General features: G+C 39.2%; 1 protein-coding gene across 1 annotated transcript; it reads right to left on the bottom strand.

The window, feature by feature from the left end:
* Positions 1-486: 486 nt before the first annotated feature.
* Positions 487-10,839, bottom strand: LOC129365097 (synapse differentiation-inducing gene protein 1-like). The gene is made up of 4 exons (XM_055038016.1): positions 10,331-10,839; positions 7,281-7,771; positions 2,178-2,315; positions 487-1,248 (listed from the first exon to the last, which is right to left on the bottom strand). Exons 2-4 carry the CDS (start codon positions 7,707-7,709, stop codon positions 1,090-1,092), a joined length of 726 nt encoding a protein of 241 aa, XP_054893991.1. The 5' UTR covers positions 7,710-7,771; positions 10,331-10,839; the 3' UTR covers positions 487-1,089.
* Positions 10,840-12,691: the final 1,852 nt, after the last annotated feature.

The raw sequence follows: 12,691 nt of genomic DNA, 5'->3' as shown, positions 1-12,691 counted from the left end.
TGAGCACCTGACATGTTCTAACTGGAGGTTTTTCTTGAATAATCCCACTAACCCACCATCACAGGCTGTTTTAGCTGCCATGATACAGTGAGTTGAGGCTCCTCATCAAGTCTTTAGTTTGATGAGTAGCCTCTCATCAAACTAAGACTTACAATAATTAAAGTCTTAGCATTTCAGCTTGCCTAAAAACAGCTTATATTGTGGTAGCACTTGAAATATTTAGTAGAGGCTCTTATCTGTTGCAGCCATCCAGAGTAAAGTTTCATGCACAACATTTTGCCTTCTTTCTCTGCTCATTTTTTTAATGTTGATTACTGTAAAAGAAAAGTCCAAGAGCATCAAAAAACCCTCCTAAAAGAATTGCTTAGATTTAGTTGGAAAAATATAATCTGGATTCATCTTTTATGAACGGTTCCTTTTTCATTTCTAGGACGTAAACCCGCAGAGCTGCTCTAGTGAAAATAAGTGACAGTGAGTCATGTAAGGTGTTTCATTATTCATGCCAAATGCATTTAATGACTAAATGTACAGCACACAACAGACACAAATTACCATCATGTCCTTTCTGTCTGGTGTCTTTTTCTCTCTTCTTTTCTGTGATGTGATCCGTTACTGGTCTATCCCCCAAGAAAAGAAAAACAATCCCATAAAATCTGACTTTACCATTTAACAATAAATCTATTTACAGAGTTGCTAAGACACTGATAAACAGATGAAACACCTTTTCTAAAGTTCACATTAAGTTGTTGTGAAAGTCTATTAGGATAAAGAGGGCTAATTTTTTCTGAGTTCAGTTTTCAGACAGTTTGCTTTTTCCAACAGTGTTTATTGTTCTTATTCCTTTGGTGGAAATGCTGTGCACCAGAAATAAAGACTCAGTTTGGATCAATATGTGGTTGAAGTAATGCTCCGTCCACACATGGAGTATTTCCATCATCTGCTCTCTCTGGTTTAGACATATTTCTCTATACAGTTTTCATTTTCTCCATCACAAGTTTATTAGAGGCAACAGAGATCTGCCCAGCTTTTCCCCTCCTCTCATGCCGCCTCCTGTTACTAATCTCACCCCGCCAGCAGTTGGGTCCAGTGCTATACATGTCCAGGTTTGGACAGGTAGGCTATGAGGGCAACAACAACCCCCACGTACATCCCTGTTCCAACCGTAATGGAGAGGGCGGCCAGGAACAGGGCTCTTCTGGAGCTCATCCCCGCTCTGGAGAAGTCTCCCTTAGCAATGGCCTTGCCTGTCTAAAAAAACATAGCAGAGAGTGATATGAGCTGCTGTGTTACTCATCAGCACAGAGTGTATGAGTAGGTGTTAAGCCACAGTTAAAAGAGAAAAAAAAAACAACAAGAAATGCTCTCAGGGAGCCATTAGTTACCATGGCAATTAGGTCATTATGCCTCTGACAGTGACAAATGTGTTGTTTGGTTGTTTTGGTCATTGAGGGGAAAAAAAGCAAGACCTCTATTTATTCTTCTGACGCATTACTTCTCGCGCTGGTATTTTCTTTTTTTTTTTTTCTCCCAATGACTGCGGAAGATCTTTTAAAGGACCAAATGCAGGCAATCCATACTTTATGATGTCAAAAATTCTAACTTTAAAGGGACAAATATACCTACAAACTCATGTCAGAGAAGTGGATGGATTTTGGAAGGCAGAGAGATGTACTGATACTTGTAGATGATTAGTCAAGTCCAAAAAATAAAAATAAAATATATTTTCTGTACTCCCAGAATGCTTAAGTCAAATTTCATACTTTAATGGGAAATAAAAGTGTGACATTTTCTGATTTTCACACACTATATGTTCAGATTTCTGAACATATACTGGGTTTGCTTTGGGTCCTTTGGAACTGAAAGATAATGAAGACTAGACCAATCTAAGATATTGTTTATAACCAATAAAGGGGGCCAAACTGACACATAAGCATAAACATAATATGTGAAACCCACTGCTCATACCAAGCTCACAGGCAATAAAAAATCTCAGTTTTAATGCTTTCTCTGCCTGGTGCATTTCTGAATTTATGTTCAATCATCCAAAACAATTGCAAACAGGGTCACAGGGTGGTAAATGGTTTGCGGCAGACACTTGTTTGAGAGCTTGTGCTTGCTGACCTTAAGAGTGGTGCAATCAGAATTAATGACCCGCTCGAGGACTCTGGACCCTTTACCTTGTGAGAGTAGTAAAAGGCAATGATGCCCAGTGGCCAGAAGCAGCAGAGCATAGAGAAGATGGTCAGGCCCAAGTAGTCCCGAGGGGGAAGCACGATGAAGTTGTCCTCACTTTCACTATCGCTGGAGCTGTCACTCTGGAAAACACCACATTTACAAGGATCAATAAAAACAGTAATCAGATTTCATTATGCTTTCAAGTTTACATTTCAAGTTGGCAAAAAGAAAAAAGAAAATGAGGCTTTGATCTTGACTGAGACACCTACAAAATGTATGAGTAAGTTAGACTGACACGCAATACTCAGATGTACTTTGAACTTCTTCAAAGTGATGTTTCTTGACAAGACACACCCTCCTGCTCCTCTTCCCATCCTCAGGATGGGGTCTCTGTCCTTGTTTCCCAGAACCAGCCGTGACAGTCTGAGTTCGGTCAGCTGAAACAGATTTGGTGCGTCTGTCAACACCCATGAGCAGGGTGACAGATAACTTGGGATTAACGGATTGTTCCATCATCACGAGGTGACAGAAGAAACAGCGAGACGACGGTGTCATTTTTGTACTAATTGCTCCTCCAGCCTGAGAGACCGTCACAATCCTTCCCTAATGTGCCAAACGTCTTACAAGGCATGGCGTGTCCCGCAGTCAGCAGATACTGTCCCTTAATGCTCAAATTCAAAGCAGCTGGCTCTGAACGGGTTAATGAATGAGGGATCTGACTGACATAAGCCCATCAGGCCTGCAGCAACAATAACAGTGTGACATGTGAGTGGCCTTTAAGAGGGGGATGCTACACTTCTTACTCCTGGACTAGAGACTTAGAGGAGGGTTTTGTAAATAAATAGCCTCCATAAAGAGCAGGTTTCATTTGTTAGGCGTGCCTTCAGGGATCGAATGAAACGGGAAGAAAAAAAGAGAGAGGAAAATAAAAATCAATGCAAGAAGCAGAACTTCAAGCAACTGTTTTACAGGTAATTACAGGCTAGAAAGCAAGAAGTGAAGAGGCATTGAGGCATGTGAAGTGAAGCTTGTCATATACATTTTCTCTTGTGTCTTTTGACTAAAACAGATAGCATCATTTTTATAATCAGAGCAATTTACCAAAAATCCCATTGTAGGTGTAGCCCAATGTATTTGAATATTTTAGAAATTTGTAATGTGTAATATTATTTGCAGTTTCGTTACATAAAGGAGACATTTCAAAATATTTCTCGTTTTTTTTTAGTTATTTTTTCCCTTTGTTAATAAAATGTCAAAATTCTGTTTTTCAGGATTTTACAAAACAGCAATAAAACATTTTTATATTGCAGAATTCTGGTAATTTTATGGCCAAAACAATCCCAGGAAAGACTGCTGCTCAACAACCAGTCACTCATATTTCACACTGGGAAATCTTAAGATGATTTTTTGCATAGTTCTGTATCCAAGCATATAACTGGAAAACTAGGTGAAAGGAAAACATTTTTTCAAAAAGATAAAAACACGCAAGACAAAAAATGATTATGAACACAGAAATGTTGGCTTACTGAAAAATATGTCATACAAAAGAGATGTCTGGTCGGGATTTTGTTTTTAGCTGATGAAGCTGTGGTTTGGTTGTTATACGACACAGAGGTTGCTATTAGAGGTGCAGTGATGTCGTGATCACTATACCAGATACTGGCACTTTTGGCAGTGGGTTGGTGCCAGGGTTTCTGTGGAAGGAAATTTTTAATTTCGATGATGGTTGTTCTCTTATATTTAACGACAGATGGCTGATCTGTCTTTGGACTAACAGGAGCAGCTGGCCTGACTCCCCAAATGATCACTGACTGTGAAAATCTAACACTGGACCTTAAGCAACTTGGATTCTGGGCCTTTGCTTCATAATACTCTCAAGGATTGGGGTTGCTTGTGCACCTTTCCCTGAACCACATGTTTTTCTTGCATTCAATTTTCCTGATATATTCACTTTCAGCACTCTGTAAACTTAATATTAATTATTATTGACGTTTATAAAGCCTTCTATTGGTCTTAGATAATTTTCTATTTTTTTATAACCAGATTTCAGAGTTTTTATTAGTTCTAATATATTATCAACATTTACAAGAGATATATGAACGCTTTAGGTATCCCTTTCTCATTACTAAAATGCACCTGTATTTTGAGAAAATTATGAGATGGTGGCACAAGATTAACAAACAAATAAACAAGCTTTGCCAAGATAAAATTAAGATATTCCCTGTTATTTGATTTATGAACACAGCCCACCTGGATAGCCAGGTGTATCCATCAGAACAGCAGCTGGTCATAAATAAACTACAAGCGCGTGTAATCTCCCGTTATCTCTATGGCAACACTTGATAACAGTCCAGAGTGACCAGAGTGTTCAGTCGAACTGACAGCCTCTTTGATGCTGAATCCTGTCGACTGGGTTTGCTGCTCCTCCCCAGTCTGCTCTGTCTGGATAACTGATGGAGGCTCCACCGAGACACACTGCCTCTAACAACCCTGTCACAGCTCTCTCCAAGGCCTCGTTAGCCTCAGGAGGGGACAGTCGCCTCAACACACAGAGACCCTGCTGGCCGGAGCAGTCACAGCGGCATCGTGGAAGGGGTCTTGCTACGTTGGTACCTGTGATTTATTTCTTCTCTGTCACACACGTCAAACATCTGGCAGTTCAGTTTTCCCTTTCTATATAGAGTACGGCTTCACTTCCAAGTACATAAAAATGTACATATGAACTTTTTTTCATTTTATTTTCTATTTTTATTCTCAAAGTTTTGAAACTCTTCCCATTTGCTGCTGTTTCTCAACACAGTGCAGCTCTGCATATGTCTGCTTTCATGATTCATACAACACATAAATCATAGGTGTGCAAGCAGAGAGGCGAGTAAAGAGACAGCTGCTCGTAATGCAGCTGGAAATCCAGCTTTTCATCACACATCTATTCGTCAGATTTATTTGCCCTTTTTGAATTGAAATAGAAAAACTTCAGCTGTAGGCTCACCTGTGACGAGGACCATGCATCAGCCGAGTCCCGCCTAATTTCCTCAAAGCAGGACATTACTTATAGCATTAATGGAGCTTGCTTCAGTGTCTCTATCCATCTGCCAGGCCTCCGAGTGACAGGAGCTGGCGTGATCATCAGCTCGGTTAGGGTGCTATACTTCTTCCTCTGCCAGCTCAGAGCCTTGGGTATTTCATAAGTGTCCTTGCTTAAAATTAGATTTTCTACACTTCTGACGAGTTTCTCTTCATGCTCTTTTTTCTCTTTTCTCTCTCTTTTTTAAAACCGTTATAGCCCTTAGACAAAAAAAAAAAGTCTGGACTAATAAGGTCAGATATAAAATTTTCTTTGAAATTAATAAAACAAAAAGCAGACCTATATACCGCATAAATTTTTTAGGACCCTAAGTACGAAGACCGTTTGGAGAGAAATTTTAATCACATTAAATCACGCTGGTGCTCCTTAAGAATTGCAAACTGAATAAGTATTACTGCAGTCTGTGCACCATGACTCATGTTCTTTTATAAGATGTCATTCAGTGCTGGATAAAAGATTATCTTTAATCACTGAGAACAAATCAGCATCATAATCAGCCTGTCAAACACTCAAAAACACCTGTAGAAATAAGATACATACCCAAAACTAACACTGCATCACCAGGGTGACAAAGTAGTGGCAGCATCATGCTGTGGGGACACTATCCTTCAGCAGAGACAGGGAAGTCGGTCAGCGTTACTAGGTGATAAATACTAAGTAATGCTAGATGAAAAACTGTTTATGGCTGCGAGACTTCAGATCAAGGCGGAGGTTCACATGTCTAAATTTATAGTCAGAGCTACAATAATCAAAGCATTTTCATATGTTAGAATCATAAAATTCAAAGTCCAGATCTCAACTTGGAAAAAATGGTAAGACTTGAACATTAATGCCCACAAACAATTTCCACTCAAATTCCAGGTACAAGCAAAAAGAGAAATACTACAAAGATTTATAGTTCTAATTCAAGTAAAAGGTGATTTTTACAAACTACTGCCTAAGGAAAAATTGATAAAAATCCACACTTTCTGTTTTTTATTTGTTAAATTTAAAAATAAAATCATGTATGCTTGTAGACTGCAGTTGGTGGCACCACTGCCTCAAAGCAAGATTTCCCGTTGTCTCCCGGCATGTCTGATCCTTCCACTTCACAATTATACACAATTTTTCTTGGTTTATCACAGAAAAATCTCTGTAAGAGATATTAAAGTTTGGTCGTCGTGTAAGACATGAAAAATAAAAAAGCTTATGACAGCTGTTGTACTTTATTGATTAAATTAATTGAATCTGAGAGAAAGTTATGAAGACAATTAGGAGGTGAGATCTTAACTTTGACAATCTAAAACGTCTGTAATAAATAACTTGTGAAAAAAAAATCACTTTTCACTTTCAAATACAAAGATTTACTCTCGTTTAAAAAAGTAGAACCTGAGGCAGTTGTTTTGTTGATTAGCATACTCTCTAAGGAACTTGCCTCAGTTTGGATTTTAAAGCCAGACACCATCTTCACCTCTAAAATTTGAATTAAAGCTTTTGGTTTTGGTTATAAAAAATGCAAAGATGGGGGAGAATGGTCCATCACTTTAGTCCTTATAGTTATCCTGGACTGCTGGGCTACCACTGGGTCTTGTTCCTCATTCAGCCATACTTATTTTTAGTTTGTAGATAAATTGTTGCTGGCAGTAACTTTGTTGATATTCCTCTTTTTATATGCCTCACTGTTCCAAATCAAAATGCTTTTAGACAATTTTTTTTCTCTGCCCCTGAGGCAGATGTCCATCCCACTTGAATTTGGTCCTTCTTCTTCTCCCTTTCTGTTTCAAATGTGGTTTTACATTTTATAAGCTCAAGTTATAAAACAGGTCCCACTGAACTGAAAAGTGTTTAACTACACTCGAATTAACTCGACTTTTGACTTTGAGCAGGAATAAGTTTGATTATAACTTGACTGAACTGGGTTGCATTTAATTTGATCAATTTAGATTGTGGTAAATACTGAAAAAATAACCGAATCAAGCTGATACATGAGGAAAACCTTCGTAAGGATGCAAAGAGGATTTTCTTTGGTGTGATCCCAGACCTCATACTCAGGACACTGCTCCTCCTCCACCTCGTATGACACCGTCTGGATCTTCAGGTCCTTCTCTCCCTGCAGGTTGATGTCCACAGTGTTTTCTGAGGAAACTCCATATGAAACAGTATCTTTAATCTCTGTGAAAGTGGTCTCAAAGCTCTCGTTTTTAGAGTCCTTGCTATGAAGGCTGACGTCGTCCTTGAACAGGATGAAGTTGGGCCTGTAGAAAGCCTCCACAGCCAGATGGAGAGAGGTGGCGTCCAAGAATTGGGAAGTCTTGTGCTTCCCGCTGGTCCCAGTGTAGTAATAATCGATCAAACTGTCCTGGTATGGCTGGTTTGAGTAGTCACACTGGTAGCCCTGGTAGTCGCTCTGAACCGCATGCATGCTGTTTTTGTCCAGCAGGGGGTTTTGAAGCTCGCTGAGGCTCTCCATGATTGATGGGCTGCTTTAAAATCTCGAGGTTGGAGTCCAAAGAATCTCTGTCGATGTTGTAGCTGTGAAAAGAAAACCAAAACAAACATATCAAGCAAATATAGTTTATAAGAAAAATGACAACAGTAGCTTTTCACTGTGGCACATTCTTTTTGAATTAGGCGCAACATTGCAGGGTAATGCAGTCCACACATTCCGGTTTAGGTATTTTAAAGGAATTCAGTGCAGGAAATGTTTCATTTTGTTGGCAACTGACACTCCTCTCACAAGCTTCCAGCAGACAGAGCCATGAAATCACCATCTGCTGTATGTTCTACTGTTGCATCACTTGCCCACAGTTTCATACAAACATGTCAGAAAAAAAAATATCCTTCAAATGTGTCACACTTGGTTTTACTGAAAACTGGGGAAGTGAGGCAGGTGCTGAATTTGGTCTCATGATTCACTTTATCTTTCTGAAATTCTCACAATCCCATGAGTTAAATGGGGGGGAAAAAATGGTTAAAGGGACAATTCGGGATTTTTTCTGTTTTGTTAAAAGAAGCTAAATCTCTCTTGGCAGCCTAATATAGCATAAATCCATATTAGTTTGTCCAAAAATATGGACTTAACTGGTAGACCAAGATGGCGTCAAATATCTTAAAACAACTCCAACAATCATTACCTTGTTTATTCACAAGGCAAATTGAGGTAGGAGGCAATGAGCCACCAATTACCTTTTTGTTGAAGCAGCACAACCAGTTTACAATCAGATGTCTGAGAAAATAATCTTTGGTTTAATGAAACTGTCCAAATTGTTCAGAATTCTTGTACAAAAAACTCAGATATCGAACCGGAAAAAAAAAAAATAAAATATTTACAATATCTACAACAATATTGTCTTTCTGTTCCAATAACAAAAATAGACTTAACAGAGACCTCAAGTCTGCAATACTTGGCATGATATAAAGGTAGTATGCACTTTAAAGTCTCATCTTACTGCTGTTTCACTTGTGAGTTCAATTTCCAATCAAACTTCATCCTCGCCCGTTACAATTACTGGCTGTGAAACATTTCTGACCAAATGGTGTTTCTGGGGAAGGTCAGTTACAATTTTGTTGCATAACAAAATTTACAATAAATATAATTGATGATGCAGCCTCCAACATCTACCTCCCATATAAATGATTGTCAGTCCTCTTCAGACAGGAAGATAATTAAGATTATTGTGGTGTATACATCAACCACTATGAAGTCTTTAGTGTGTTTTAAAACAGCAGAACTCCGCTTTCAATCTCATCCCTTCCTGTGTCACACTGGCTGTTCGACTATTGGAGACACCAAAAGAAAATCTACTGCATGAAATACAGTAAATATAAACATATTCTGCCTTCGCATGGTGCCGTTAAACTCATGGTAATAGACTTACTCTGAGTTTAATAACGCCATGTGAATGTGAAATCTGTTTTGCAAAACACTCTCCAGTTGATGGCAGCTATTGAATATGTCTAAACTTTAGTTTTGAGTCCAGATTATGAAAGTCTGTGCTTTAATCTTAACACTTTTATTTATGTTCAAAACTTTTGTTTTGTATTACGAAAGAAAGTAGTTATTGAATGTTAACACACTCAGCAATGGAGGATTTGATCTATGAAACATTTGATCTATTTCTGGAAACCACAAACTGAGGATTAAAATTCAAATCGTGACATAACCCAATCCTGGGCAACTCTTACAACAACAAAAAAGCCTTAACTGCTGAACTAAAAACAGAATTAGATCTAGAGAACAAAACAAAGAGTGAGAAAAGGCAGTCACTAAGGCAACAAGTCTGTCAATAAGATGGTGGGCAATCTGGGCATGTCCTGATTTGAGTACGCAAATGTTGTTTTGTGTAGCAAATGCAGCGCTAATGCACCAGATCGTCCTAAATCTAGCAAATCCATCCCTCATGGTTTGATTATTAATAATTGAATTATCTGAAAACTGGAAAATAAGGTCCCTCTGACAAAAACAGAAAACTGTACAAGGCTTGATTTATGAGACAGCCATAGAGGGGCGGAGATGACCTGCAGATCTGCAGGAGACCTTTGAAACCTCTGACCCCAAAAAAGCCAAAGTTCAGGCTGTCACGCTGGATTTCACAGCTGTTTGCTGTGGAGATGCATGACTAATGTAAGCTGAATCCACAGTCACACAAACACAAGCACACAGAAGGCTCGGAATCAATATCTACAACAATATGTCCATCCTCACACGCCTCTGAGGATGAGCCACAGTCCAGATAAGGGATTCCATTACACACTGCATTAGACAAGGAAAACCACATCACACATCCAGGAATAAGTGCACTTGAGCGAGGGCTCCGACTTCAGAAATACTGATGATGCCTGTTTTTGTTTGACCACAGCAGTTTTCCTCCTCTCCTCGAAATGCACGCAACTATAAATATACACTTCTCCACAATTACGTGACATTGCGTAGCTTCACTTAAAAGTGCCGAACTGAACGTATTGAGCAAAAATTTTATATTTTCACATTTCTTTATTTTTTTTGTCCAGAGCCATGTCTTTTTGTAAAAAATCACATACACATAAAAGCGTAAGAATATTATTGGTATAACGATTGCATCGTTATCTTACCTGTCGGAGAAAACCCCGCCGCTGATTTTCTCAGCATCGTTCTTCGGCGCAGCTGAACCGATGGAGAGGGATGGACGAACCCACCATCCTCTACTTCAGATTACGGTCAGTTTTGAGGGAAATGATCGTACCGGTGCTATACATCAGTGCGGAGGAGGAGGATTTTCCGTGGAGTTGGCGCGTGGTGTCCTGCATGTCATGGCACCACTGCTGCGTCTGGTTGATTTTACGCACGGACTATCTGTCTGAGCTCCAAACAACTCCGACGGCGGCAATCTGACTCCGGCTAAGTGACAGGCTGTGGGCGGCGCGGTGTAAACTCTACTGTCGACTTTACGTCTCCAAACTTGCTCGCTTGGGCGTCTTCCTCGGTTTATGCGTCTGGCATTCCTGCTGGGGGATTTTTACGCACCCCCGCGTCCAATGGTTCCGGTTGCATAAGCTGAAAGTCCTTTATTGGTTCCTGAGATAGCCACTTGTGCCTGTTTGTGATCATATGAGCCACTTGTGCTGATTTCTTTCACAATCTGCTTGAGTGTTATTCATCCCCACTGAGAACGCCCACTATGTGAAAGAGTCACACAAAACATAAACCTCCATCACTCCTCTGCATTCTTCTCTTTCTTCACATGTAAGACTCCTTTGGAATTGATTCTAAACATAATGAAGCATCAAACCATTGTTGTAGTGATTGCATATTTGTATGTGATGAAAGTTTTCAAAACATCGTGTTCATTTATTGTGAGGTTTCCGCTATGAAAGTAGCCTACTCTTTTCTCTTGAGCTTTTAATAACCTGCAACAATTTATCCTGGCAAACAGCACATACAGTGCTGTACATATACATGCAAACATGTTTATGTTCCTTAAATGTCTTAATATTTGTAACCACTAACTTTAATTAGTGCATATCTGTTAAACTAAAGGAAGATGCTTTATGGGTTTAAATATTTTTACAAAACAAAATTCAAAAACTGCCGACTTGTCCAGGGTGTATCCTGCCTCTCGCCTGTTGACAGCTGGAGATAAGCGGCACCAACCTGACCCCAGTGGGGTAAGGGTGGAAGAAAATGGATGTGTCAAAATCTAAAAAGTATGGCATGAATTTGTAATCAACCTCTTTGCCAGTATACCACGTTTAATCTATAGATGCTTATGCTAATATTCAACTTATCTGGATTTAGTAGTGACAATATAATGTTGCCAGTTATTTTTAAGCAGTTTATGTAAATTACATTGACACCCTCTTCAAATCCATAAATAATTCGTAGGCACAGGTTTGGGTACAGCCCAAGCGTTGCCAGGTTGTGCCCCAAAATCAATAAAGTTCTGTTACCTCAGTAAATCTTATTATTGATGATGACCAGAAATTGTTTTATTTTGGGGTTTTTTGTCTTAAAAGTGATTCTGATTTGTGGGAGTGCCCCATCAACAATTAAATGTCATTGAATTTCCTCTAACGTTTAGAGTTTGTAATAAGACTGAAAGGTAAAATACTTTATATATTGGATGGTGAACCTATGTAAACATAATTTTTTTAAATGAATTGCTACAAATTCCTGAATGGCTTTAGACCATACAATAGAAAACATGCTTCCAAAACCATGTTTCACAGAGAGGATGGTGTCTACCAACAATATCATAGTTGCATAGAGGTCTAAAATGTAAATATTATTGTAATTTTACCAGATCCCTCTTCATTCATCTGTATGTCTGGTGGTTCCTACTGTGGTTTAGACTTGCAGTCTAAACAGTTTCTAAATGTGTCTCATGGTACATGCTAAAAAAAAGCTGAAATAACGATACAGCAAAACGAACACATGGGCGTATGTCTCATCTAGAAGAAGGACTATGTTCCACAGGCTCATAAAAGTGCCAGGAGTTAATAATGTAGAAGCCCAGACTCTGTCACATTCACTGGGCGATGCATTAGGGTGCTGATTGACACTTTATGGGGGAAACATGGGGCTGCATTTATAAGACAGGGCTCACACGAGCCGTGTTGCTCTCTGAGTCACCTTGTGTTCACATGCACACGGCGACGTGGCAAAACATCCCAGCCGTCTTCAATGATGGATACTGCTCCCTGGGGAGACGAGTGTATTAGAAAAGAGAGTGAGGGCGGGAAGTGCAGCGGCACGAAGGGAATCGGTGACTATTTACCTTCTTGGTACAATTCCTTCTTTCTCAACTGTTAGTTTTAGTAAATTACAAAGATTTTTCTTTTATTTGAATTTGCACTAAAATGTCAACATGACCCACAAATGTGATGCAAACCTGGCGCCACATTGAGCATAGATAAAATCTTTCAATGAGAACAAACTATTTTTCGTGCTACTGTAGATGGTCTGTGAATATTCAT

The sequence above is a fragment of the Poeciliopsis prolifica genome, unplaced genomic scaffold (assembly GCF_027474105.1).
Source record: "Poeciliopsis prolifica strain line A6 unplaced genomic scaffold, Auburn_PproV2 SCAFFOLD013, whole genome shotgun sequence".
NCBI classification, from domain to species: Eukaryota; Metazoa; Chordata; class Actinopteri; order Cyprinodontiformes; family Poeciliidae; genus Poeciliopsis; species Poeciliopsis prolifica.
This window is presented reverse-complemented; position numbering and strand designations above follow the sequence as displayed.